At 36.9% G+C, this 25,923-nt stretch overlaps 2 protein-coding genes across 2 annotated transcripts; both read left to right on the top strand.

Moving 5' to 3' along the window:
- Nucleotides 1-677: 677 nt before the first annotated feature.
- On the top strand, nt 678-4,267 carry LOC140340849 (serine protease 1-like). The gene is made up of 5 exons (XM_072426266.1): nt 678-769; nt 1,901-2,057; nt 2,885-3,138; nt 3,705-3,844; nt 3,929-4,267. The coding sequence occupies exons 1-5, from the start codon at nt 697-699 to the stop codon at nt 4,109-4,111; spliced, it is 807 nt and encodes a 268-aa protein (XP_072282367.1). The 5' UTR covers nt 678-696; the 3' UTR covers nt 4,112-4,267.
- Nucleotides 4,268-5,829: 1,562 nt separating this feature from the next.
- Nucleotides 5,830-12,386, top strand: LOC140340850 (trypsin-like). Its single transcript, XM_072426268.1, has 5 exons — nt 5,830-6,564; nt 7,807-7,963; nt 8,288-8,541; nt 10,250-10,389; nt 11,835-12,386. The coding sequence occupies exons 1-5, from the start codon at nt 6,525-6,527 to the stop codon at nt 11,997-11,999; spliced, it is 756 nt and encodes a 251-aa protein (XP_072282369.1). The 5' UTR covers nt 5,830-6,524; the 3' UTR covers nt 12,000-12,386.
- Nucleotides 12,387-25,923: the final 13,537 nt, after the last annotated feature.

Raw genomic sequence — 25,923 nt, 5'->3', positions numbered from 1 at the left:
TCTAGATCAGCGGTCAAAAGAGGATTTTAGGGATCTGCGGCTCTAATCGGGTCCCCCCTATACAGGGTCAGCAGGGGGACCCCGCCAGGGGGCGCACTGGCCAGAGCCGTGGACCTTGTCCCCCGAGCAGTTCCCAGGCTCAGGAAGTGGGCTGAGCCGGTAATTTTAGTGGTCCAGGGGACCAAAAAGATTGAGACCATTGCTCCAGATCAGTGTTTATCAACCTTTTTAACAAGAGGGAACCCTTGAAATATCTTTAAAGAACCCCTGCTATAATTACTAAATCCACAGCTCCCAGTACATTAGTGTAATGGTCCATAGAAAGAATCCCTCTTATATTGCTGGAAAGAATGTTTCCCTTACAGATAGCCAAAAACATCATTAGTATCAGTGGAAAATGACCTGAGATTTTCGTATTGCTAATTGCTCAAGAACCCCCTAGCAACCTCTGGAGGAATCCTGGTTGAGAAACACGGCTATAAATGTTACCCTTCCCTCCTCCAAAGCATCCCACTGCTAGGCTGTATTCATCACAATACAAAGTTGTCATTGGCTTGCCGGAAGTTGGCATATCTAATATTCCCACAGCCGGTGGATTGATCCATAATTTATCATGTTAATAATTCATGGAGTAATCAAAGTTCAGGTTTAGTAGCTTAGCCTGTACAGATATGTTCTAAACACCTGGAGAGAGGGATGATTCTGTTTTTGGTGGCTGCACTGCTGGGGGCGGCAAGCGATGTTAAAGGCAGACCAGATATACTAAATGGTAAGCCATATGACTGCACAACCTGGGACTGAACTCAAGGTGAAAGATTGGTATGGTATAAGGAATGTCCAGAAATAATATTGTACTAAGAAGTGCTCTGGAAAATGTTTCTTTTATCTGGAATTTCTTCTGAAATATAGCAGTGCACATCCTGGAATGTGAGGGTGCCTAAACACTAATGGCTCTTCAGTTTAATAGCTGTAAATCTGCAGTATATAATTTAGGTATTGCTGCCTGCTGCTAGTTTTACCAGATTTATAATGTCATTTAGTGGTGTCATTATTGTGCTGATCACTGTCTTCCTTTGCTGGAGGATCCGATATAGGGAAGCAAAGCCCTGCTTCTATGAAAATTATTATCTCCATGCGGAGACACAGTGCAGATCACTGAACAAGTAAGGAAGCTGGGACAAGAAGAAGGAAGATAAAGGAAAGAAGAAAGGGAGCAATCCTGGGTGTGTGGGTAGTGGCAGGTGGAAGGAAATAAAGATGATAAAGAAGAGAAAAAAGAAAGGAAGAAACAAAGGAAGTAATAAAAAAGAAAGGAGGAAGTAAGGAATAAAGAAAAGGGAGAATGGAGGGAAAGAAAGGAAAAAAAGAAAGGAAGGAAAGGGAGGGAGGAAGGAAAATAAAGGAAGGGGACCATTCTGTGAATGTGCGTTGGAGCAGGTGAAAAGAAGGACAGGAAGAAAAAAGAGGTTGAAAAAGTAAAGAAGAAGATGAGGAAGACAGGAATAAAGGAAGAAGAGAAAGAAGGAAAAAGAGCAATCCTTTGTGTGTGGGTGCAGACATGTAGAAGGAAGGAAAGATGAAGGTAAGGAAGGAAAGAAGTAGGGAAGTAGGAAAAAAGAAAGGAAAGAAGGGAGGGTGGTGGAAGCAAAAATGGTAGAAGGTTAAGGAAGGAAAAAAGAATAGAATAAAAGGAGGAAAGTAGTTAAATGAAGAAACAAACAATGGAGGAAGAAGAAAAAGAAAGGAAGTAAGTAAAGAGAAGTAGGGAAGAGAGGAAGAAAAAAAAGAATAAAGCATATTATGAGATCCCTTTCATATTATACTCTCTTTAGACATATCTTATAAATGTCTGATGGTTGTCCAACTTTGCTTTTCTCTCCTATGTTTTCTTTTCTTCCAGTTCAATCCTCCAATGTTGGACGGATCATAGGGGGAGAAGAATGTGCACCTCACTCTCAGCCATGGCAGGTGGCAATCTATTACTTTGATATCTTTATCTGTGGTGGGATCCTTATAAATGAGATGTGGGTGCTGACCGCAGCTCACTGCAACGTGACGTAAGTGTCCAGTGTTAACTTAAATTCTATGTACTCCTTGTAGACAATGTATGCTAGACCAGTGTGCCCTGAGAGATCTTTAGGTGTACCGTGGGAAATTATCCAAATACTATTGTTGAGTGTCTGTGCTGTAGTGACTGACAGAAAATTGTAATACTCTTTCATGTCAGTGGATGGCAGTAGGTAGCTTAATTGCCTTGTTTATTCTTAGAGACAAGAGAATTAGCTAAAGAGTTTCATTTTGTAACATTTTTGATTTGTGGCATGCCGCAGGATTTTTTCATTGTAAAAAATGTGGCTGCGGGTCAAAATAGGTTGAAAAACACTGTGCTAGAAAATAAATACAAACCTTTTTTATTTTATTTGGATAAAATAGGAATGGGTCACAAGCACTGTCTTCATTGCCATATATTTCTGAATACAGAAAGTTCATTTTACTTCCTGTTTTGGAGACTCAACAGGAAGTAGGAGAATTTCTTTCCAGTTATGGAGATCCACTCTTGACAGTTGTCACAGATTTTAATATATTTGTTTTGGTTTTTTTTTTGGTTGTTCATGACCCCCATGGAAAGGTTACTTATCACTTCTGTCCAAGTAACTGGTTCCACCTGAGAATGAAGTGAATTCAATGTTCCATATTAAAGTTACAATCAGCAATAGAGACTGGAGAGATGTAACTCCTTCCAATCCTACTAACAGAGAGAGCATGCGGATGCACTTTTCTCCAATCTATTCTATTTTTACATGATTGAAGGTTGCTATTTACTTTTTGTGACTCAAAATGTAAATTGTTTCTGACATCTTCTAACTCATATATTGGTCATCAGGAATTATCAGATCTGTCTGGGAGAACACAATCGCCAGGTCTTTGAGAAAACTGAGCAATGGCGCCATGCTGTGAAAAAATGTCCACATCGATGGTATAACACAACAACGTATAACAAGGATATTATGCTTCTGAAACTGAATTCACCAGCCGTTATTAATGACTATGTGAAAATTATCCCCCTACCCACTGAGCCAGTGGCTGACAACACCAATTGTATCATCTCAGGATGGGGATCCACCTCCTCTCCAGAAGGTAATATTTTTGGTATTTTTAAGGATTCATTCATCTAAAAATAATATTTATGGTGTAGATGAAGTGTTATGGACTGAATTATTCTTATTTCAATCCTCAGGAGTAAAATAGGTTCCCTCAACCTCATTTCTGGGTCTTAACTTGGAGTGTGGAATGTTGTGCTGATGATGGGATATTGGATAATATTGGGTACATTATAAATATTAAAGTTATATTTTTTGTTTTTGTTTGAAGAATCTTCCTATCTTTATCAAACATTATGGCCAACCATCTATCAACTTGTATCCTGATAGTACTATGTTGGCTTATTGCAATAGCTAAATGTAGGACAGGAGGGGGGGGAGTTCTTAAGAGTTCTGTTATTTAGATTGAGATAATTAGTGATAAAGTGAAAGTACTGCATAGGGTCAACTAGGAGGTAGAGTTTTACCAATTGGCCAATGTGATGATGTTTACCCATTATAGAGATGATTTTGTATGTGCTCATGAATGATGTGTGCTCATGAACTTTATTTAAACCTGTGGCTGTATATACTTTACCAATGTATGGATTCTCTGTTCCTCAGCGACATATTCAGATGTCCTTCTCTGCCTGAACGTTACCACAGTGCCTAGCGATGTCTGCCAGGGATTTTATGACGATGCCCCCATAACAAAGAACATGATGTGTGCTGGAAACCTCGAAGGAGGGGAAGACTCTTGCGAGGTTTTCAAATTTAATTAAAAAATCCATATATTTTCAGAGGAGTGACAATCTTTTACATTTCCAATTATTCTCATTTCTTTGTAGGGCGACTCCGGAGGTCCCCTGTCATGCGACTCGATTTTACAAGGTATCACATCTTGGGGTGACCCTATCTGTGCTCAGCCAAACAAGCCCGGAGTCTACACCAAAGTGTTCAATTTCATAAAGTGGATTAGGAACGTCATAGAGAATGAGCCACCAGATATCTGCTTCGAAATAAGTAACTAATACGAATGTCCTCTGCCAATATGTTTACTTATAGTAATCTGCAATACTCACAAACACCTTCTTTTCATTTATGCTTTTTATTCAAGTTGTTTAGTTTAGTAATGTAAATTCCTACAAAATATAAATCAGTAAATAAAATATAAGAATTATGAAAAAGTAACGTGTGACTATGTAACAAAAGAATTCAAATTTTGTAACTAGAAGAGTAAAATTTAAAGCATAAATCCATCCAAAGTTGTTTTTTCGATAGAGTTGGGAAAGGGTAAAGCTGAACCCCTGCTATCTCTGTAGTCTTGCACAGTTGTACAAACTTATCTTCTGTATTAAAGTTTCTCACTCTGATTTCACTGCACATTCTGAGAATCCCATAATGGAAATTTGAAGAGGAAGCAAATCGGATGGAATCTACCTAATTCCCTAAAAGAAGGACATCCAACATCATCTTCTCCCCTCTACCCTGTCTCTAATCACCCATTTAATTTACTGGATTTTTCATTCATTGAGGCCTAACATCCTATATGGACTTTACCTAGGCAGGTCTGCAAACCATGAGCCAATATTTGATGAACACAGTTATGTAGTACTGCCGGATTTCGGCTAATTAAAGGAACAACATGATATTGTTAGTCATGTATTGAGAGCATACATATACTAAAATGTTACAGTATATCTTTACCCAAGACATTTTAGCTGTGGATAGAATGGAGAAAAGGTAGAACCGAGCAGCTTACATTTCTAAGCTTCCTTTTTTTTAGTAGTAGCTGGCTTTTTGCAAGCTCTTTCAGCTGGTCATTGGGCTGTGTATCCCATGAATATAAAAAGAAGTCATATTTTACATATGGAGGAAAGGCATTGCTAAATTCCATTCTATGTTACCATTTATCTAATGCCTCAGTTCAAATTTTATAACTCAATGATATGAAAAAACGATACAGAACAGGACAGTCATAGAAAAGTATTAAGTCCCAATGGGTATATGTGTTGCAGGTTATTGTCATTACCTGGTAAAGTCATTCAGCCATATTAATGGCTGGGCAACTAGTATTTCATGAAGAAATCAGTGTGGGTAACCTCCAAAATTCCTATGTATGGGTTTCCATTAAGTCTGTGCCAAGGATAGACTATCTGCATGAAATACTTTGCCAATCTGTGAGTATATAAACCTGAGAAAACAACAGGTGTGTGGACCAGTGGAACATATCCCTGCCCATGGCCTATACCACCTTCTTTCCAACAATTAGCTATAACCTTCAAGATAAAAATACCAACAAGTGAGATTTTGGCTACTGGATAAATAAAATTCACAAGAGAATGCAAGATCTTCAATAAAAACATTATTTGCATCCGTGGTCGACAACCTTTTCGGACCACTAAATTTACCGGCTCCAGAACGAGCATGCGCAGAAAGCCGGGCGTTACTCAAAGGGAAAGTAACTTTCCCTATAGTGACGTCATGATGCCAGAACCTGCCCACTCTCCCATCGCAGGTCTGAGCCTGCGATGTGAGAGTCCAGAGACACGACTCTCCCACTTCCGTGAGCCTGTGATATGTTCAAGGGACACAGTCAACAGCTCTGACCGGTGGACCCTCCCAATGGGGTCCTGACCCCGCAGGGGGGTGCACTGGCCAGAGCTGCGGACCACCAGTTGGCAACCGCTGATTTACATAATTGTGTTCTCAGTCCAAGTAGTGTGTGATCTTGGATGATGTTTTATCAAAAATTGCCAATTCTTTTAGAGAGAAAAGCAGATAAAGTCATTGTCTGTTATATCTGGGAGAGGTATTAAACATGATAATACTTATCCTGCATGCATTTAACATGAAATTTAAATAAATGACAAAATGTCAACATTATAGAGCAAGTTGGTTGATATTTTGGTTTGCAATGGTGAAACCACTAAGTTCAGAGAATTTCCAAACATCAGGTGACGTACATGGAATTTATTGTTTGATATTGTATTTATTACAGCTAATAAATGAAAGATAACAGTGTTTACTTTAGCACATTTTGTTACCACCTCACACATGGCAATAGAGAATTTTCCCAGAAATTCAGGTGAACAGAGGGTGAGTTAGAGGTTCTTATGGCTGACTTTTGCACAATACCGCTAGATATGCTTAGATTGGCAATATGATGAGGACATTCTAATTATACCTCCATATAACTATTAAGGTATAAATGTAGGTGGCTTCACATTTCCTTATTTTTGTCAGCCTTTAGCTCGCTATAAGTTGTGGAATACAGTAATTACGTGTTATTCTATGTGCACTGTACAAGCAGCTGCTAACTTGCACACAACTTATATTTGTCAATCTTTTGAAGCCCAGGTGGATTGAGTTAATAATTGACTCTCTTATCTAGTATAGGGAAGAAGTTAGCTTTGAAAAGTTTTGAAAACTCCAAACTTCGGCATGTTCCTCTTGCTTCTTGCAGTGCTGCTGGCAACAGCAGGTAAGTGGATATGTTATGGATATAAGTTTAGGAACAATTAAGGACATGGTGGCCAATGACATAATTTTGTTTTTATTTTTGGTGTGGTAGGTTGAAAAGTTCTTTTCTATACCATATTCTTCTTCCATACTTCCAGCCAGATGGAAAGGATGTAAAATGTGTTTTTGGATATATACCTGAAGAAAGTAGAGCAAAATGAAATAATTCTACATAACATGAATCAAAGGTTTCATATGGTTGTAGTTTTCTTTGGGATCATTTTTCATTGTCTAGGCAACTTGAAACATATTCGTGTTGGGCCAACTTTTTGCATCATATTTCAGTTCAGAGATTTCTGATGTCCCCTCAACACAAGTCTTCAAATGTTTCCTGAAAAACGTCCATCTACACCGGCATTTATCAACCAAGGTTCAGTAGAACCCTAAGGATAATCAAGAAGTTGCTAGGGGTTTGTTGAACAGTAAGCAAAAACCAAATGATCTCCTGGCTATTATGACCACCAATTGTAGGAGGAAATTTCCAATGACCACCAACGTTAGAAGACACATCTACAATGACCATTTAAGTAATGGCACTCTACAGTTTTTACTCTCTGCATTTACTTAAGTGGCCATCATTTTTTTCTTCTGTAAGGTTGACTACTGAAAATAATTTTTTTGTAGGGAGCTTTTAAAAAAAGATCCACATTGGGTGTTGTATAAGCTGGGGTTGCCATAAGTTTTATTGTTTTATCTATTATCATATAAAAAAACCTAATGACCATGCTGTAGAGATAATAATTTTATAGGAAGGAGTTTCCTGAGATTTTAAAAATTTTTCAAGGGTTTCTTGAAGTTTGGAATGGCTGAGCTTAACTGCCATTGTGCAACCATTTACATGTTCATTTAGATGTTCATTTTTCAACAGTCTCATTTCAGTGAATGCTTGAATCTCATGGCCCATTTTACGGTTTTGTTTTTTTTTATCTACAGTCAACAAATGTGGTATGCGATCATTGAATAGCTCAACATTTTTGATCAATATTTTATTCTGTGCTTGATAAACCTTTTTGATACTAAACAGGAAACACTATTCAGAACCTGATGTGCATATAAAAAAGATCCTGATGGCATTTAGCATGTAGATATATTTACTTTGTGAACCTGACCCATTCAGTATAACACGTAGATATATTCTGTTTAGTTCATAAGGATACAAATATAAAGCCAGGTGATCCATTCTACACTTTTTATTTTCTAACAGTGAATGGTAGTACCTACAACCGGATCATTGGTGGTTATGAGTGTACCGCCAGTTCTCAACCATGGCAAGCCACCCTTCAATATTTTGATGACCATGCATGCGGTGGAGTCCTAATACATAAGCAATGGGTTTTAACAGCTGCACATTGTAAACTGCCGTAAGTATAAGCGCAGTTTAGGTTAAACAGGCTCTGAGAAACAACTACTTAATTAAATGATTTTTAGACATTCATAGATAGACTATCATGGGAGAACCTGAGTGATTCGGTAAACCTTGAATGGATTTCTTAAGTCAGTTTTTTTTTTTGACAAATGTTTTCAATCCTGTACCAAATTGATTCCAAGTTTGCTGGATCACCCAGGTTCACCCATTCTCTAGTCTTGGAGAGCTTTGATAAATAAGGCCCTATGAACTGACCTATTTAATGCTATACATTAACATTTAATATGTCTCTTTATATTCTTTTCATTGTCTGATATAGGAGCATTAATATTCAACTTGGGGATCATAACATACAGAATTTTGAAGGATCAGAGCAGTTCACCTATGCTGATAAGATATGTCCTCACCCAGACTTTAATCCAGTAACATACGATAATGATATCATGCTGCTTAAGTTGCCACAGCCAGTCACATTGAATGAATATGTAAAGACAATACCAATCGGCTGCACTGCCTTGCCTGATGATACTAGTTGTCTTGTGTCTGGATGGGGGACCACCACCAGCCCAGAAGGTAAAAAATATGAGATATCTGATAGTTGATAGTTGTTAGTTGATTCATAAAGATATTCTATACATTATCATACATTAATGCTGTACCCACCTCTGCTATATTTCGGTTTTAAAAATTTGGGATATGAAATTTCAGCAGTCTAGGAACCCAAGCATGGCCACACCATATTTCAGTATGTCAATGTCCTGGATTCATATGCCACTATGCACCTTTCTTGGAACTGAGATACCAGAGTACTGGAGTTTTGGGGGAAGCAAAGTACCCATTGATTCAATTCTAGGATTACCTCCATCCTTCTTTTATGGTTTTGAAATGACATTTTGCCTATATATCAATTTAACCAGTAAAATTTTAACCAGGGTAAACAATTTCATGTTTGTGATTGAAGGGTGAAGACAGATAGATGGAAATGTTCCAATCTTACTGATTAAGGTTATTTCCATTGAACTCTCGATATTAGTCACTTTTGGTGAAACAAATTCAGAAATTCAGAATTGACTTGAGGTTCTTTTAATGAAACTACTCAATTAAACAGAAAGCTGGACCCGTATAAGGTAGGGATCTTCTGGATTTCCAAAGTGAGTGGATAATTATTGAAGGAGCTCAATAAGTAATGGAAACTCAGTAAGTCATTGCTTTGTACCCATGATGCTGAATTTTGCATTGTTCTGAGACCTTCAGATAATCAGAAACCTTAGCTGTAAAACTGTGTACACACGTGTAATAATTGTCGTTGGAAAGGATTTTTCACGATCCTTTCCAATGACTAAGGACTGCATGATGCATGAACAAGTGCTGTACATACAGCACCGTTCTACTCTATGAAAAGGGAAGGGGGAGAACGACAGTGTGGCACCTCGCTGCTCGTTCTCCCCCTTCACTTCCATTACGATCGTTCTTCTTCCATCCTCCGTGGATCCGCCAGGACGGTTGTTCGGATGATGGATGACGGGCCCTGTACACACGTCAGATTCTTGTAAGAAGGATTGGACGTGTGTATGTAGCTTTAGTATGGTATTTATCTGGGACCTCATTGTCATTTTACAGTGTTCTAGGAATTTAGGTCTAAGCGTCACATTTGGTAGACGTTCAATTCCACTTTTCCATCGATTCAGGACGCACACATTAACTTGTTTGTGTAACGTTAGGTGGGTTTTTTTCTGGCTCCATCAGGACCTCCACCACAGTGGCTTATTTTGGTTATCATCACGTTTCTACTCTTCATTGTCTTCTATTTTTTTTTCATCATGACTGCAACTCTTCATAATGACTGCAACTTACAATAACACATAACAATGTGCACTTTTACTACATGTGGAATAAAGATTTGAACTGGGTATTCTGTAATATGTCCTATTATCTATTAGTCCTAGATCCAACATTCTATCCAGACCTGTGTTTTTCAACCAGGGTTCCATGGAACTTTAGGGTTCCTCCAGAGGTTGCTAGGGGTTCCTTGAGCAATGACTAGTTTAGCTGACACCAATGATCTTTTTGGCTATCTGTAAGGATGGCAGCCTTCCCACTGGCTAGCAATGTAACAGGCATTCTTCCTAATACCACCAAGCTAATAAACTGTGAGCTGTGGATATAGTAATTATAGCCTGGGTTCCCTAAAGATCTGAAAGTTAGTTCAAGGGGTCTCCATGTTGAAAAGGTCAGGAAACACTGATGTAGATAGATTTTGACATTTTTTTTATTTGTGCAGCAAACTATCCCACTAATCTGCAGTGTGTAGAGGTGAAGACGGTTCCTCCAGCTGCTTGCAAGGAAGCGTATCCTAATGATGAGATAACAGACAACATGCTGTGTGCTGGAGTCCAAGAAGGAGGAAAGGATAGCTGTCAGGTAATACTATAATAATATTATAAATCATTTAATGCAAGCCTACAACATAAAGCTAAATCTGTACACTAAAGCCAACAAAGGTTTTCCACAATAAATAAACCCACCCATAAGGATCCATATCCATCCATGCTGATGACACAGAGATTATTGTAGCATCAGATTATTGTCATGGACAGATTATATCATGGGGTACCCCTAATCTCATTGGAGAGGATATCTAATATTATTGGACTTATTGTTTGAAGGTGATGGGCCATTTGAGGGTGCCACTTGATATACATATGTAGATATAGAATAAGAATTACATAGTTACATCGTAGGTTAGGTAGAAAAAAGACATAAGTCCATCAAGTTGAACCACTAAGGAAATAAACATATCCCAGATATAAAACCCTATAAGACATAGTTGGTCCAGAGGAAGGCAAAGAAAAACCCTGGTACAATTTGCTTCAACAGGGGAAAAAAATCCTTCCTGATTCCATAAGCCATTGAATTACTCAACAACATTTTAATCATTATAGAAGTTATATGAAAAAGTATGAAACGAAGACTGCTGTCAGGGTCCTGCCGCCATACGCAAAGGGGTAGCTAAAGGACTCGGTAGTAGAATAGTAGAACCTAAGAACAACAGAAGAGACATTTGCCCTGTTCTAGTTACCAGCTGAGGGGGATAATTTAGAACAAAATCCTTCTTTAAATAAATCCATTTCGTTTAGCCAAATATGGAAAAATGTAAGATACATATTGATAGTTCCATGAACTGGAAAATCCCATACTTCACTATCATTTAACCAAATACAAGTAGAACTAAATTCCCACTTTACAATATGTATGATTAGCTCAGCATTGGTTGCCAGAAAAACCTGGCAAACCCGGCTTCCCTTGCATGTGTCTGGGAGTTACATTATACCGATACAGCCAATCAAGATGGCAATAGGTCTTTCCCAGGAGGAAGGAAGGAAAGAAGATTGCAGCACCCTTCCATGGAGTCGTGATAGATAAGCTATGCCTGTTTAGTTGTGCTTTAAAAAATGCTGAATAGGATTGTTGTATTAACTTGATATTGGTTGGCACAAAGCCTTTCAGCAACTGAAGTATATAAATTCCCTAAAAGTGGCCAAGTAATTTAGGTGACCATTTCTGGAATAGTTACCAGCTACATTTTTTCACCCACATCTGTAAGAATTCAGTCAAATTAAGGGCCTTTTATTATTTTTTTTCACCGAAAATTCACACATTTCAATGTAGGTGCAAGCAGGAAGTGTTTCCTACCTGCAAAAAAATGAGGTTTCTTGCGTTGCCATACATTGATGTGTTGTTTGACAAAGCTGTGTCCATATAGACAATGTAATGGGTAGGTAGAACAACTTCTGTATATGTACTTCATCAGAATATTTAGCTGTTCTCAGAAAACCACTTTATGTAAATAATCCTTGTTCCTGCAGGGTGACTCTGGCGGGCCTTTGGTGTGTGATGGTAAACTCTATGGTATCACATCCTGGGGACACATACCGTGTGCAGAGCCCAATCATCCTGGAATATATACTAAAGTGTGCAATTACCTAACCTGGATCCGGCAGACAATAAATACCGGTGATTGCCTTCCATAAACAAACTAATAATGATCCGTTAATTGTTAACCTGCGGAAAGCCCACCCTGAATAAGTTGACTACATAAGTACTACAAACCCAAAGCCCCATTTTTTTTTTTGTGCCAAAATCCAAAGCAAAGAACAAAAATGTTCTGCAACAATCTCTAGGCCCAACCTATACCCAACCAATTTGTTTTTGGAAAATCCTTCATCCATGAAACGTGACTGATGACAACCTAAACCTTTCATGACACCGGAAGAGCAATACTATACTATTACAGCACTATAGACTTTTTCTTACTGCTACGGTGGCATTGATCCACTTGTTGGTTGAAATCCAATGGACTTTCTTGTGTCAAAAAAAATTAAAAATATTTTTGAAGCAATAAAATCATAAAGCAAAAATATCATGGTTTTGTCATGTTTGTCCAATGTGTTGTACTGGGCGAATTTGTTTAGGCTTATTTTTGCAAAAGGGCTAATGCTAACTCCTAATTTGGTCTGATATATTGATGACAGTATTGGTATTTCAGGTTTTTGGTAGATTCCAAAGAACCAAAATCTTGTGGTGAATCCCTAAGAGGACTCACCATGTAGTGGCCACAGCATGTTGCATTAGGTACATTTTTTGAGCTTGATATCATTTTCAAGAGTTTCTGAAGTCCTTCATTGACCTGGGCATTTGACCAACAGTCGACCTACTTTGAAGACGTTTTGCACTCCCATAAACTTCTATAACTCATAATGTTTTGTAACATACCTGGGGACTATGATAGTGAGATATTACTGTTAGAGTGTATCTCTAGGTATTTTTTTGTGTTTTTTGGCAAATAGAAGTTTTAAGCACTTTGTTGAGTACTTATTGCTGTCTGTGACCCCATTGAGTAGATTCACTACCATGTCTTAATGACTGTTGTCACTAAAATGGAAAATACAAGAAAATCAAACATTTTACAGTGTTTCCCAGAACAAAAGAAGAGGGGAAATTTCCAAATGGGGTGAGCTTTTTTGTACACAGCTGGGGAGTTTCGATAAGTTTAGGAAATTTCCTTTGACTTTCCCAATGGTACAAAAAACAAAAATGGTCCCTACTTTACCCACTAAACTAGAAACACAATTTTGGTTTGGAAATTGACTTTCAATTTTTTTTTTTTTACAAAATTGACCTTAATTTTGTTTTTTTGTATATTTACTTTATATTTTTTGGGTGCTTATTTTTTATATCTATGCCAGAATTGGTGGGATTTAAAATTAAGAATTTCCACAACAAAGTCATAGGCATCAGCAAAAACCAAACTAGGCTTTAACCTTGCCCTGCACGGGAAAAAAATGAGCAATGGTAGAGGAAGCGTTAGCACAATCTGTATATAACACGGCAGTTCAATGGTCCTACAACATACTCCATGTGAATTTGAATAAATCTGCAGCAATTTTCCAGTTTTGTACTGAGTGATGTTCAGATATGCTGTCTCTATTCCCATTGGTTAAGTCTTAAATTTTACATTTTTTATCGTAACAGAAAGCATAGGGTAGAAATCTGCCAATGGAAACTTACTCTTGGCGACAGCTAGGATTCTATCTAACTTCCTGTCTGGGCAGGAAAGGAGGAATATTCCCTCAAATATGACTACAGACAGGAACTCTTCCAAAACTAGACCAAAAATTTCTGGATGATTACCATCTTAAGAATCCTTCTGTTTGATATGCCATGACATTCACAGATTGTGAGCAACAGAACCGCGGCAAGGTCCTTCCTGTGTCTGTTGAAAAATATGGATGGAGCTCTGCTCTGCTCCATGTCCCCTCATGGGACGGGTTTAAACATGGAATAATTACATTTTCAGGGTGAAAAGCACACACATAAAAAAAACCCCCACAAAACTTGTATAGCATACTTACCATTATGACTACACACAACATTTAAAAAAAAAAAAATCCATTTTGTAAAATACACTATTATTGGCCAATCCATTTTATACCTTCACCATCCTGTACATGGCATTCATGATATAATAAATACCAATCTGCAATACAGAGCTGTTAAACATAACAAAATAATATAAGGTCTCAGACGTAAAAATGTACTTACCACATCTCTCATTGTCAGATTTTCAAATAAAGAATCTTGAGTGTAAAAAATGTACTTACCTAAGGTATTTGCCTTATACTGTTGTTAATATTACATAATCAGAAAATAAAATAAAAAAATCAAAAACACAATATTTTCATATGTAAATTCAATATATAAATATATATTAATAGTTATTAGGTTAAAGCTATCTCAAAAAATTATATTTATATGAGTTTATTTGTAAAATTGTAAAATTTAGAACTAAATTGTATCATTTTGGATGCAAAAAAAATGTACAAATGTTTTTGTGTGTTGTGATGTGTTTCATAATGATGAGAATGTTTTTTTCTGTTTTTATGAACCTCATATATGCTGAAAAGGCTTTAGTTCAGATTTATTAAGGAACTGCTAGGAGCATGTATGACTTGAGCTATGCAGCATATGGAGATTGGAACAGTGAGCCCAATGCATGGTGAGGATGGTACTAGACTTTAACAATCCCTAACAACTTTTTCCAGAAAAAAACATGAATTTTGCATTTAATACGAAAATATGTTTTAATAAGATGTTATAAAGCATAAGGTGGTAATGTTATAGAAATTTATTAGGTCATAGTTGAAGAAAATAAAATAGGGATGTAAAATAATAGGCAGGAAAGTAAGTAGGTAATGTAGATAGTAAAGAAATAAATATCAAAAGAAGAAATTATTAAGAATGTTGTCTACATGCCTTAATGGCCACATTTAGGAACTAACAGTAAACTTCATTTAATACTAATTGGGAAACATAGTTTTAATAAGTATCCTTGCTCCTCTGAAGAAATCCATAATCCATGACGGGAGCACAAAAAGACAATGATTCCCATTCTATAATAAGTGTGCTTAAGGTGCAAAGAGTTTTAGCCTTTGGTTCCTCCGGGGTGGAGCTTTAAATAAACATTTAATGTAACAAGACATAATATATAGTTTGTATAATGTTTGTGACTGTTTATTTTTATTAAGTTACTTATTTTTCATTTAATATGCACAATCACTGCAGTTTGGGGTGAGTTTAACGCTATCTGGACGTTGCTGACTGTTTAAAGGAAATCCAGAATAAACCTGTAGATCAGCTTTAAAACTATATATCACAACACACAACACTCCAATCACATACTTGTACCCATCTCATTATTTATAAAGCAAAGAATATATATATATGATAATTTCCATTAAAACACCAGCCAAAAGAATATTAAACATTTCCTGTCTACCATCTTTACTGCAGAATTAGTTTGTTGAATATATCCATTAAATCCACAGTGGCACCAAGGTATAACGCAATATGACATACAAGATATAAAAATATTAAACAAAAGCATAATAGAACTAATGACAACCATGGTTAATAATACTTACAGTCATTTTTGTATTTTTTTTTTACCTATAATCCCGTTGACATCCTCTGGATACAGTTTGTCTACTCTGAAGACCCAACGCCCAGTGACATTGACATTACTAGTAGATGATATGTTGATGATCTGAGGGGAGAGGGAACTTGGTATTTGATAGTACCCGGTTTTGTAGCCGCTGTTCAACCCAGCCTGTGGGATATAAATTGATATTCTCTATACTGTAATGGATCAAACTGTAAAAAAGGCAGCCCCCTCCCTCTTCAGCTCGAGATTGAAATGGCCTTAGTGCCCCAAAGACCGGAGCAGGTAGGAAACATATGCCACTGGCAATGGAATTAAAAAAAAAACTTATACTTATGTCTATAAGCCTGTCCAACCCTCTGATGATGATCATAGCCCTTACTCACCAGTGCTGGGGTTCCTCCGGTTCCTTTATTGCTGCCTCCACTTGATATCCCTGTTGTCCACTGAATATTGCCATAGTTAAACATCACAAAAGTAAGGCTTCCATTTGTAATGAGGACAGCTTGAAATGTGTCCACCTATGAAAACATAAAATAAAAGTAAAAAGGGTCTTGCTTGGTTCATTGTAGATTTGAATTGGTCCTGAGTAGGGATCTGTGAAAATGGGAGTCATTTCTAACATTTCTGTAAAAATGTGCACAATGGAAAAAATTAAATAAAGGCAATGCTGACTTTTTGGCAAAATGCATTGGAGTAAATAGGGGAGGTTAAATTATGGAAATTTGCGCAGTTTGGGAAGCAATTGACTTTAAATGCCCCCAAGGTTTAAGCTACGTACACACGTCCAATGGTTCTCGCTTGATAATTGGCTCAGGGAACATATCAGACGAGAATCTGGCATGTGTACAGCGCCTGTCGTTCATCATCCGAACGACCGTCCTGGGGGATCCACGAACGATGGACGACGAACGATCCTAATGCAAGAGAAAGGGAGAGCGTGCAGCAGGGTGACGCTCCAACGTTCTCCCTCTCCCCTCTGAATAGAGCAGAACGGTGCAGCACTCATTCATGCATCGTGCAGTCCGTAATTGTTGGAAAGGATCGTAAAAGATCTTTTCCCACGACTATAATTGCACGTGTGTATGAGACTTTGGAGAAGCTCTTTATAGCTATCGTGGACTTTGTTATCAAGGAGTATCATTGTGTACCAAAAAAGCTCAAACCTAAACAATAATGCTAACTCCAACCTGGGTTTTCTGGGCAGATTGTTTTTTCATATAGACCACCACCTAGGAAAGACTTTCCATGGTAAAAAGTGATAGCCAATGGATGAAATAGATGGGCCAGGTATAGGCTAGGGAGGAAGAGTGCCCTTAAACCCTGGGGTTTCTCCAGAGGTTGAAAGGGGTCACTTGAGCAATGAGCATTTTCTGCCTCTCAGGTCAGTTTATTGACCAGTGATTATTTTGGATATTCAAAAGGGAGACATTTGTCCCATTGGCCAAAAATTTAAGAGGCATTCTTCCCATTGACCACCATGGTAATGTACTGTTAGCTGTGGATATAGTAATTATATTCCCCAAGACCTTAAAGATATTTCAAGGGTTCCCTCATGTTAAATAAAAATGTTGAGAATGACTGCTTCAAAAAGTTTTTACCAAGCTAGATGAAGCCGTAGATCCATAATACGACACGTTACTCCATGTGGCCACAAATACCCATGTGGCTGAAAAGGACCGAAGACTAAAGTAGGAACTGATATCACTCGTTGCACGGTTCAGGAGGTCGGTGTTGTTGCTCTGTCTGTAATATATGTTGCCCGCTATTACATTGTCCACGTCCCCCCAGAACGGAGCCACAAAAGGGTTGCCATCAACCACTGGGAGTTTTTGGGGTGTGAAGACTAGAACGGATGTATTAAATGATAGTAAGCCATTGTTATTGACCTAAAACAAAACAAAAAAAATCTTTGTAAAATAACAAAATAATAACAAAAAGTGTGGGTTTTTAGGAGTAAAGAAACAAATGGATGGCTTGGAAAGTGTGGAAATCATCCTAAAGCTCCACCTGCTGGCTAAAACAGCAAATTCTTTATAGTGATGTACAATTTCACAAATTAATCTGATACTTCAAGCTTTTCAAACCCTTTTTTTTAAAAAAAACAATTACCAATAATAAATAAATTATGTACAAAATACTTCAAATGATGGTGAACTCTATAAAAGAGAGAGACTCTCTATAAAAGAGATTTACTTAAACCAGTGAACAGGAAGCACTCACATAGACAGAAGAATATAGATGTCCAAAGAGAGTTAACTTGGCTGAAAGTGTTATTGGGCCATTTGTTCCATCATCCGCTTTTACAGCAGTGGTATCGTTTGATGATCCGTATGGGTACAGAAGACCTGCAGATCAGACAGGTAACAAAGGTTATTTACATATATGTAACTTTGACAGCACAAATCCTCTGATATATGAAATGGTTTCCATGGATAATCTTAAAAATGTTGTCCAAGAAAGACAGCCTCAGGTGGAATTTAGGAATTTTGAATTTATTTTTTGAAAAAAAAATAGCCCCCCGGTTCCGAGTCTGGATTTCCGGTGCCCCTCCAGGGCATTGCTATGAGCAGAATTTCCAGTGTCCCTGGCTTCCTCATATATGTTCCTAATGAGTATATGAAGGAGACAAAAAATAAATAAAACAGGAATAACCCGTTCTGTATTCAATGATGCTTCTCATAGAATGCAATGATACGCTGATCAAAAGTACAGAATGGTTATGCTAGGACCTTCATCACCAGGGTCCAATAGTCAACCAATTGGATTGATACTAGACACCTTAATACATAATAATTATCACATGTAATAGGCCGCAGAGAACTGATGCAGAAAAGTTTAAGCGCAGCTGGAAAAGCTGACGTGTTTCACCAGCCATGGGCTTCTTCAGCTGTGTATTAGTGGTTGCAAGTATTGCGTACGGTATAAATATATTGTGAAACATAAGTGAATTTTAGTATTTCATAAGAACACAATATACAACATATATAATACAAATTGATATTTCCTATGATCTCATTATAAAATGCATATTTACATATATACATAACATATATACCTGTCCTGAATTGACTGGGCTTACATGATTGGTTTGATCATGGTACACGGGGGAAATCGATCATGGGTAATTTGAGTAATAGTGCATGTATGCTCAGAAAACTGTCAATGCTGCAAAAAAGACTTCATTTTATAAGGTGGAATATTTACTCCGGAAACTAAAACATTAAAAAAAAATCACTGTAGGCCCATGAAATAGACAGCCCAAGAAGGAGGTATTGATGAACATTGATAGTGATCACCCTAAGTGATTGCAGTATTTCTACCACATGTTGCAGAGGATTATGAATCATCTATTACCCTTCAGGACACTTTCAACCATGTCCAAATCTTTAAACTCTATTTAAATATATTCATGAAATCATATCACTTTTGGAATGTCAGAAATGTTCTTACTTGAAGATGATGATGTCGTGCATCCTATGAAGTCAGCTGTTAATAAAAAAAAAATGTATAATAAAATAATTACAAAATACATAAATATTCCCAAAGTGAAGGAAAATACTCCCTTAGTCAGTATTGGAATGGGTGTCCATAGGGGTCAGAATTTTACTGCCTCGGTTATAGTGTAGTCATGCCTCGGTATATATGAAATATGTTTAATAGGGTTACAAGGATAAAGGGCATTTTATTGCGTGACCAGGGGGCCATGAATTAGGATATTTAATATTAATCAGTTTATGTATGCTAGATAGAACTGTTGGAAACATTGGACCTTTTTAACATTGGGAAACCTTTGAAATATCTTTTGATATCTCAGGGAACCCCTTCTATATTTACTATATCCACAGCTCACAGTATATTAGCGTGGAGATCACTTGGAAGAATTCTTCTTACATTGTTGGCCATTGATAAGAATGCGATCCCTACAGATATCCAAACAGATCATTGATACCACTTAAACTGCCCCAAGAGGCAGAAATTGCCTTAGGAACCCCTAGTGACCTCTGAATGAACACTGTATTAGGGCATATTATGGAGATGTGTAGACTGTAGAAGACAATGAGAGACTGGGGAAATGTTAGTAGAGATCTATTCTGATCCCCCTTTTCCAGTGTATGCTCCTAATGCAGATTGCTGGGATCCAACAAGGGCCGCATAACAAATACCAAAGGCCTGCATGTGGCCAAGTTGCATCTTGGGCATTATTGGTCTAGATTTCCAACACGTATGAATGGGTCAACACAGATGGAAACGTCATTAGAAGTATTGCTAATAAATTTGGACTTACCTAGTGTAAGCACCACAATAATAGTGCAGAGGTCCATTGAAGGAATTTTGGACTGTTCTGATATCATTTGTTGGACATGAGCCCCGGATGTTTATTACCTAGTTAAAAGATAACCAAGTCAAGTGACCATGACACAATGACGGACCTTCTAAAACGATCCTTTTTATAAATCAAAATCATGTTCTTCTCTTAGAACTTGAACATTCAATGCCCAGCTTTGTCATATCAATTAATCAATTGCAATACCCCACATAGCAATCAATGCACAATTGATTCTTCAGTATTGATGATTTGTGATTGATCGACATACAAATTGATCACAATACTTTCACATCCTAAATTAATAAATTACTATAAATAAGTGTTATTTGTGTATGCTCCAAAGATTAATTAGAAGTTCTCAACTGAGGTTCTTCTTATAAACTACTAAATATTGATTACATTTGGTGAATGGATTTAGAAACAAAGAATCAATTTAATATTCTGTGAATATGATCAAGTGGTCTGCTTGAATAAACAGAAAAATAAAAAAATTGTATGCAAGGAAAACTACATTTGCCTTGCAGCACTTAGCGTAAAATTGAATTTGCCCGCTCTTCCCGAGAAGATACCCTAGATGTTCCTTACCTTGGGGTCACAATTATAAACAGCCCGAAAAATTGTAACCTGGATAATGGAATCAAAAAAATTTGAAGCTGTGTTTTGCTTTTTAGCCCTAATTGAGCCCGAAAGGGTTAGAATAGAGTTTCCCAGCCTTTTTAGCATGGGGGAAGACTTTGAATTAATTTTTAGGTCTTTAGGGAACACCGGATATAATTACTTGGGATATAATTGGCTTGGGAATCAGTGGGAAGAATGCCAATAATATCATTGGTATCAATTAAAATGACCTGGGAGATCAAAACTGTTCATTTCTCAAGGAAACCCTAGAAACCTCTGGAGGAACCCTGGTTGAGAAACACTGGGTTAGAACCTCAATTACCCCACTGGGCTCAGGACAGGAGACAATGGAGAAGGAAAAGGTAAAACATTTAATGGAATTTTTTTTATATTTGTATCTCTCCGATGGCTGTAACCCTTCCTATCCTTCAACCCAATGGGATTATAGACAGAAATAGACATAATAAGACTTCACACGTGACATGCAAACAATGAATCACCTGCTAGGGTTGTAAATACTTTGTTTAGATCTGCTAACTAAACAAGACTGGGGCACTAAAATGTCATCATAAAGATCTAATGGTTTTAAATGTCACTAACATAACAGTATAGTGATTTTTTAAGCATTAGTGCTGCATTTGCTAAATCCGGTTATTGGGTGGAAATATACATTTCTAATATCAGTGAAAGGTTGTGGGGGGTAATTCCTTAACTCATTATTCTGCCAGTGTAATATTATAATATAGCAGTAAATCTGTTTCCTAAATTTTTATTCAATTTGCAAGCAGAAAGCCTAGCATTAGTCCTGCACTCGGATAATCTTCCTAATGGGAGAAATTCTAGATTGCCACCATCTCGAAAATATGATATGTGGAAGCTGGGTAGGGGGTATAAGTCCCTCAACTCACTCAGTACAACCATTTGGGTTTTATTATATTATATTTTGCCTCATAGACATTGCAAGGAATAGAAACAGCATAGTAGTAAAGCAGCTTTCTGAAATCTTACTTGCACAAGGAAAGTCCAGCAATATCAATAGGAACTTATAAAACAGCCTGTGACTTTTTTGGAGAAAGTTAGAAGTAGTCAACCTTTTAGGATATAGGCAGCAAATAAAAAATGGTTTCTATGAATTTTAACATCTGTATTTTTTTATTACTTTTCCATTCTTGCTGGGGAGATTTACCCTCATTTCTTACCCAGGTGATGAGTAATAGAACAGGAAATGCCAGCCAATGCAAATTTAAAAAATGTCTGACTAAATTAAATATCCCTTTCAAGGAGGTAATTCAAGGTGAGAAACCTATATTCTTCAGTAAATAAACCCATATGTGTACCTGGGACCAGCCTGGTTTAAGTTATTAGAGCAATGGTGGTCCTAAGAGTGTGCCATGTGGACAGTTAGGTAAAGGGATCACTGGTTTACGCACAAAATTGTTTGCTCATATTAAGGCTGAACCGACCGATTGGAAGTGTGTAGGACTTTGATAGGCATAGAGGAGATAAGCTTCTATTTGCAGTGGAAACAGAATAGGAACTAATCATACTATATGGCTGCCTGAACACTACTGTACTACAAAATAGGGGAACATTTTTTCACAGATGACATTTAAAAGGAAAATAGGTTGATTATAGGAGCAATAAGGAGTTAGGTGACAGTCTGATATCCAAACTTGATTACAATTATATATAAATATTTGTTCTTAATTTATAGAGTTTAATATAGGCTATACCAGTGTTTATGATAAGGTCAAGACTTGGCTCTACACAGATAGGAAGTGCTGCATGGGCTGGGTGAAGGGTAACAATGGGTAACTTTAATTACCCGGAAAGTGACTGGTGTATTGGCACTGCTTGATCAATAAAAGTGAGAATTTATAAATGTATTACAAGACTCCTTATAGAAGCCAAACAAGAAAGAGCTCTTTACAAATATTCACATTCAAGTAAATCTAGGTAGCAGTGACCATTACATGATTGCATTCCAAATATGTGAACAAATCCATAAAGAATAATTAAAAGGATATTTGAAAAAAGAAAAGACTAAATATTTGAAAGTTTTAAAAAACATATAAAACAAATGGCAAAAGAGAAAAAAAGACAACTAAAATCAAATCAAATAATGTAATTACATTTTTTATAAATAAATTCATAGTAAAAAGATCAGGACTGAGCATATAGCTTTTTAGCTGGCTATTAAAGTTTAGTGGTTAAGTAATGACAGCAGAGATGATCGATCTAAGGAATATTAGATTACTTGATGGAATCAGAATATTTTTTTTGCCTTCCTCTTGATTGACTCTTGAATATTCATATTCTTAACCTTTTTTTAATTGTTAACTTTCTGAGTTGGCCTAAACTTGGTTAATTTGTGTCCTAATAAACTAAATATCCCTTAAGTTGGGGATTTTTCCATTCATGTATTCTAACTATTCCCTTACATCTAAGTTTTGGTTTTAAGCAAATATGCCCCACAATGATGGAAATGACTAAAACATGATTTACAATGGACTGGATGATTTTTCAACAAAATGTATCCAAATGTAATATAAGTGCAGTATATAATAGAAGATAGACAGGGAATTCACACTTTTATTTTTAAATTCAGAAAAAATTGTAAACCCCTTACCGGTAAATATGACTAGGAAATGTTATTACTTTGCAAGCTATAAGTAATTGAACATCTTACCTGTGCTTTATATCCTGTGCATCCGAAGGCGATCAGACTAGAGCTGTCCCAGCAGCCGTTGTTATATTTATAAGTAGCTCCCGTTTCTCTTCATTCCTTTCCACCATTCTCATTGGTCCGTTCCAAGTATTATGATAGGTTATGGGTTATTTTCAGACAACCTCCTCTGCCATGCTTTTTTAAATGTGTAAATGTTAAAGTTAATTTTGCTTGGGCATGGTATTTAAAGACAACAAAGAAATCAGTAGTTTTCTATATCCTCAATGTTATGGTATTCTTGTATGTTTGTATAGTGCATTGTCATTTTTAGCTTTGTAGGTTTAACACAACCTGCTAAAGTTTCTCAAAACAATTAGATTTTTACTGATGTCAGAAATTTGTAACCGTTTATTTAGCTTCTGCAGAATCCTTGAAAAAAAAGTTGCAAAGTTAAAAAAACAAAAGACAAAATGTAATAGATAAACAATAATTGTTCTGGGCTGTTTTTATATATTTTTTTTAATTATGCTTTTATTTTTTCATTTAAAATCTTTATTTTCCAAATTCCCCTAATACAAAGGATTCCCAGAGCCAATGACCCTGATGGCCACTGGGCTACCTTGAAGCGGGGAGAACGCAAGGTCAGGACCCCTAAGCTCTCCCCAGCATAGGTGAGTGGAACAGAAGGCTTAGATGCAGGGACAGCCAGGAACAAGGTCTGAATGATCTATGGTCAGGGCAGGCACAAAGACAGGAAGCCTGGTCAAGGTCAGGTTTTTTAAAGGCCCAATATGGCAGAATTTAGCTGGGCTAGGTCTCCAGTAACACACTAATAGGAGAATCTTCCTGTACACATTCCCTGGGCACTAGAGGTTAAATAGGCTGAAATCGGTTCGCAGAAATTTTGCAGCCTCATCAGAAAGTCAAGGAAATTTTCGCAGCTGTCACAGGTGACCGTGGGAACTTTGCTGTCACAGCTGATTGGAGGAGGCACGCAGGTTCATCTGCAGTTCAGTTCCCACGGTCACCAGGCTGTAATTATCATCTGCAGTTCCACTGCAATCCCCGGGCACTAAAGTTGAATTAATCTCTAGTGCCGAGGATCTCAAACAGGAGGATTCCCACGGCTGCATGAACAAATGCAGCCCTGAGAATCCACTGCAATCCCAGGACATTAGAGGTTAATTAACCTCTAGTGCCGGGGATCATAATGATTTCCTTGATCTTCTGATGGTTTTGCGAAATCGGTTTGCCGAAATTTGGCGGACCCATTGGAAGTTCGAGGAAATGTCTATCGGAGGCATTCTTGCTCATCCCTACTGAGGATCCACCAATCACAGCCAATAGCAGGACGAGACTGACACCTGGAACTGTTCTACTAATTGGCTGCAGCACATACTCTGAAATCCCCTTCAGCTGTGCACAGCCTCACAGTTTGTGCAGGGGATGCGAAGAAAGGTTCTGCAAGGCCAAAGGATGGAGGCTGGAGGATTCTGAAAGCTGCAGGGCAGATGATCTGTGGGTGGGGGGTAACCGTTCCTTTCCAATAAATTTAATAGATTAGATAAAAAAAATCAACTGAACATTCATTGCAGTGTGAAATATTAGAAATGACTGATTTTCAGTTAACAGTTGACATTCTAATTCAAGTCATTTCATCACCAGCCTATGAACTGTTGTGCTTTCATCTATTCAAATTTATTTAAACATTTCCTCCTTAGTCATTCACCTAGCATGTCGCCATTTACCTTAATCTTGTAGTCTATCAAGTTCTAGGGAAATAAACATTCTACATACCAGAATCTCCAGATAACACCTACCCTTCCTGATCCCATGAGACTATCACAGGGCAGAAGGTGGGTGTGTTAGATAGACTCATTGATTGTATTGTTTTAAAAGTAAAACTGGTTTTATTGTTTTACAGACTGAACTACTGCTTATAAAAATCAGAATATATTTTCAGTCCTTAAATGGACGTATCATTTACAGTTATAAAAATTACAAAGGAATCTTCTTGACCTTTCTTCATGAAGCAGCCTTTAAGCATGTTAGACATTTTTTCAGCTTAGTTCAGAAACTACTTTACACTTACCATCCAAACAAGATGATATAATTGGTATTATGAAACAATCTTCTGTGCAACGAAGTTTCATGCTTTAATTATATATGTTACATCACTGAGAAATTAAAGCAATTGCTTAAAAAATATAACACAACAATGAAAGAGTAAATTTCATTAAGTATAGGGGATATAATACTTACCATTTTGTAGTTATTACTTGTTAAATGATATTGAAATGTACAGCAAAGAGCTGTCGTTCACTTTTACAGGTGAAAAAATTATAATTTTCACAAAAAGTTTTTAATAAAATTTAATTTTTAATTTATATGTCCCTAGACTCGTATCAGTACAACATATAAAGCTGTAACTAAGTGCTGTAAGGAGAAATATAAATTTTACTGATCATTACAGATACTGGACACTGGATTATTATCATGTATTCCCATCTCAGGGAAACCAATAGAAATCAAAACACAGACAAATACTGAAAATATTGCCGCAACAGCCTTTAATACACTTCCAAGCACTGAAGAAGGGAACTTGGAAACCCTCAAACGTGTTGGTGCCATTTTTTGTGTTGCATAAATGACTTTTTATTACACATAACTATCTCATCAAAATTTCCCTAAATATAACAGTTTGAATATAAAGCACTAGTCAAAAGTAGATTTTAAAAGAAAAATTACCAATAAACAACAAATAATAAATAAATAAAATAATAATAGACCCTAGTTGATCTTCTGTTTTTTATTGACCCCCAAGCATTTAAAAAACTCTTA

Source organism: Pyxicephalus adspersus, chromosome 11 (genome assembly GCF_032062135.1).
Source record: "Pyxicephalus adspersus chromosome 11, UCB_Pads_2.0, whole genome shotgun sequence".
Taxonomy (NCBI): domain Eukaryota; kingdom Metazoa; phylum Chordata; class Amphibia; order Anura; family Pyxicephalidae; genus Pyxicephalus; species Pyxicephalus adspersus.
The sequence above is the reverse complement of the archived record's forward strand: the minus strand, read 5'-3'. Positions and strand labels throughout refer to the sequence as shown.

Excerpts from the sequence above, each read along its gene's own strand:
- LOC140340849 (XM_072426266.1), top strand. The coding sequence starts at position 697 with ATGATTCTGTTTTTGGTGGCTGCACTGCTGGGGGCGGCAAGCGATGTT. Across the intron at positions 2,058-2,884 it reads GCAGCTCACTGCAACGTGAC|GAATTATCAGATCTGTCTGG; the intron begins GTAAGTGTCCAG and ends ATTGGTCATCAG. Across the intron at positions 3,139-3,704 it reads ATCCACCTCCTCTCCAGAAG|CGACATATTCAGATGTCCTT; the intron begins GTAATATTTTTG and ends TCTGTTCCTCAG.
- LOC140340850 (XM_072426268.1), top strand. The coding sequence starts at position 6,525 with ATGTTCCTCTTGCTTCTTGCAGTGCTGCTGGCAACAGCAG. Across the intron at positions 6,565-7,806 it reads AGTGCTGCTGGCAACAGCAG|TGAATGGTAGTACCTACAAC; the intron begins GTAAGTGGATAT and ends ATTTTCTAACAG. Across the intron at positions 8,542-10,249 it reads GACCACCACCAGCCCAGAAG|CAAACTATCCCACTAATCTG; the intron begins GTAAAAAATATG and ends TTATTTGTGCAG.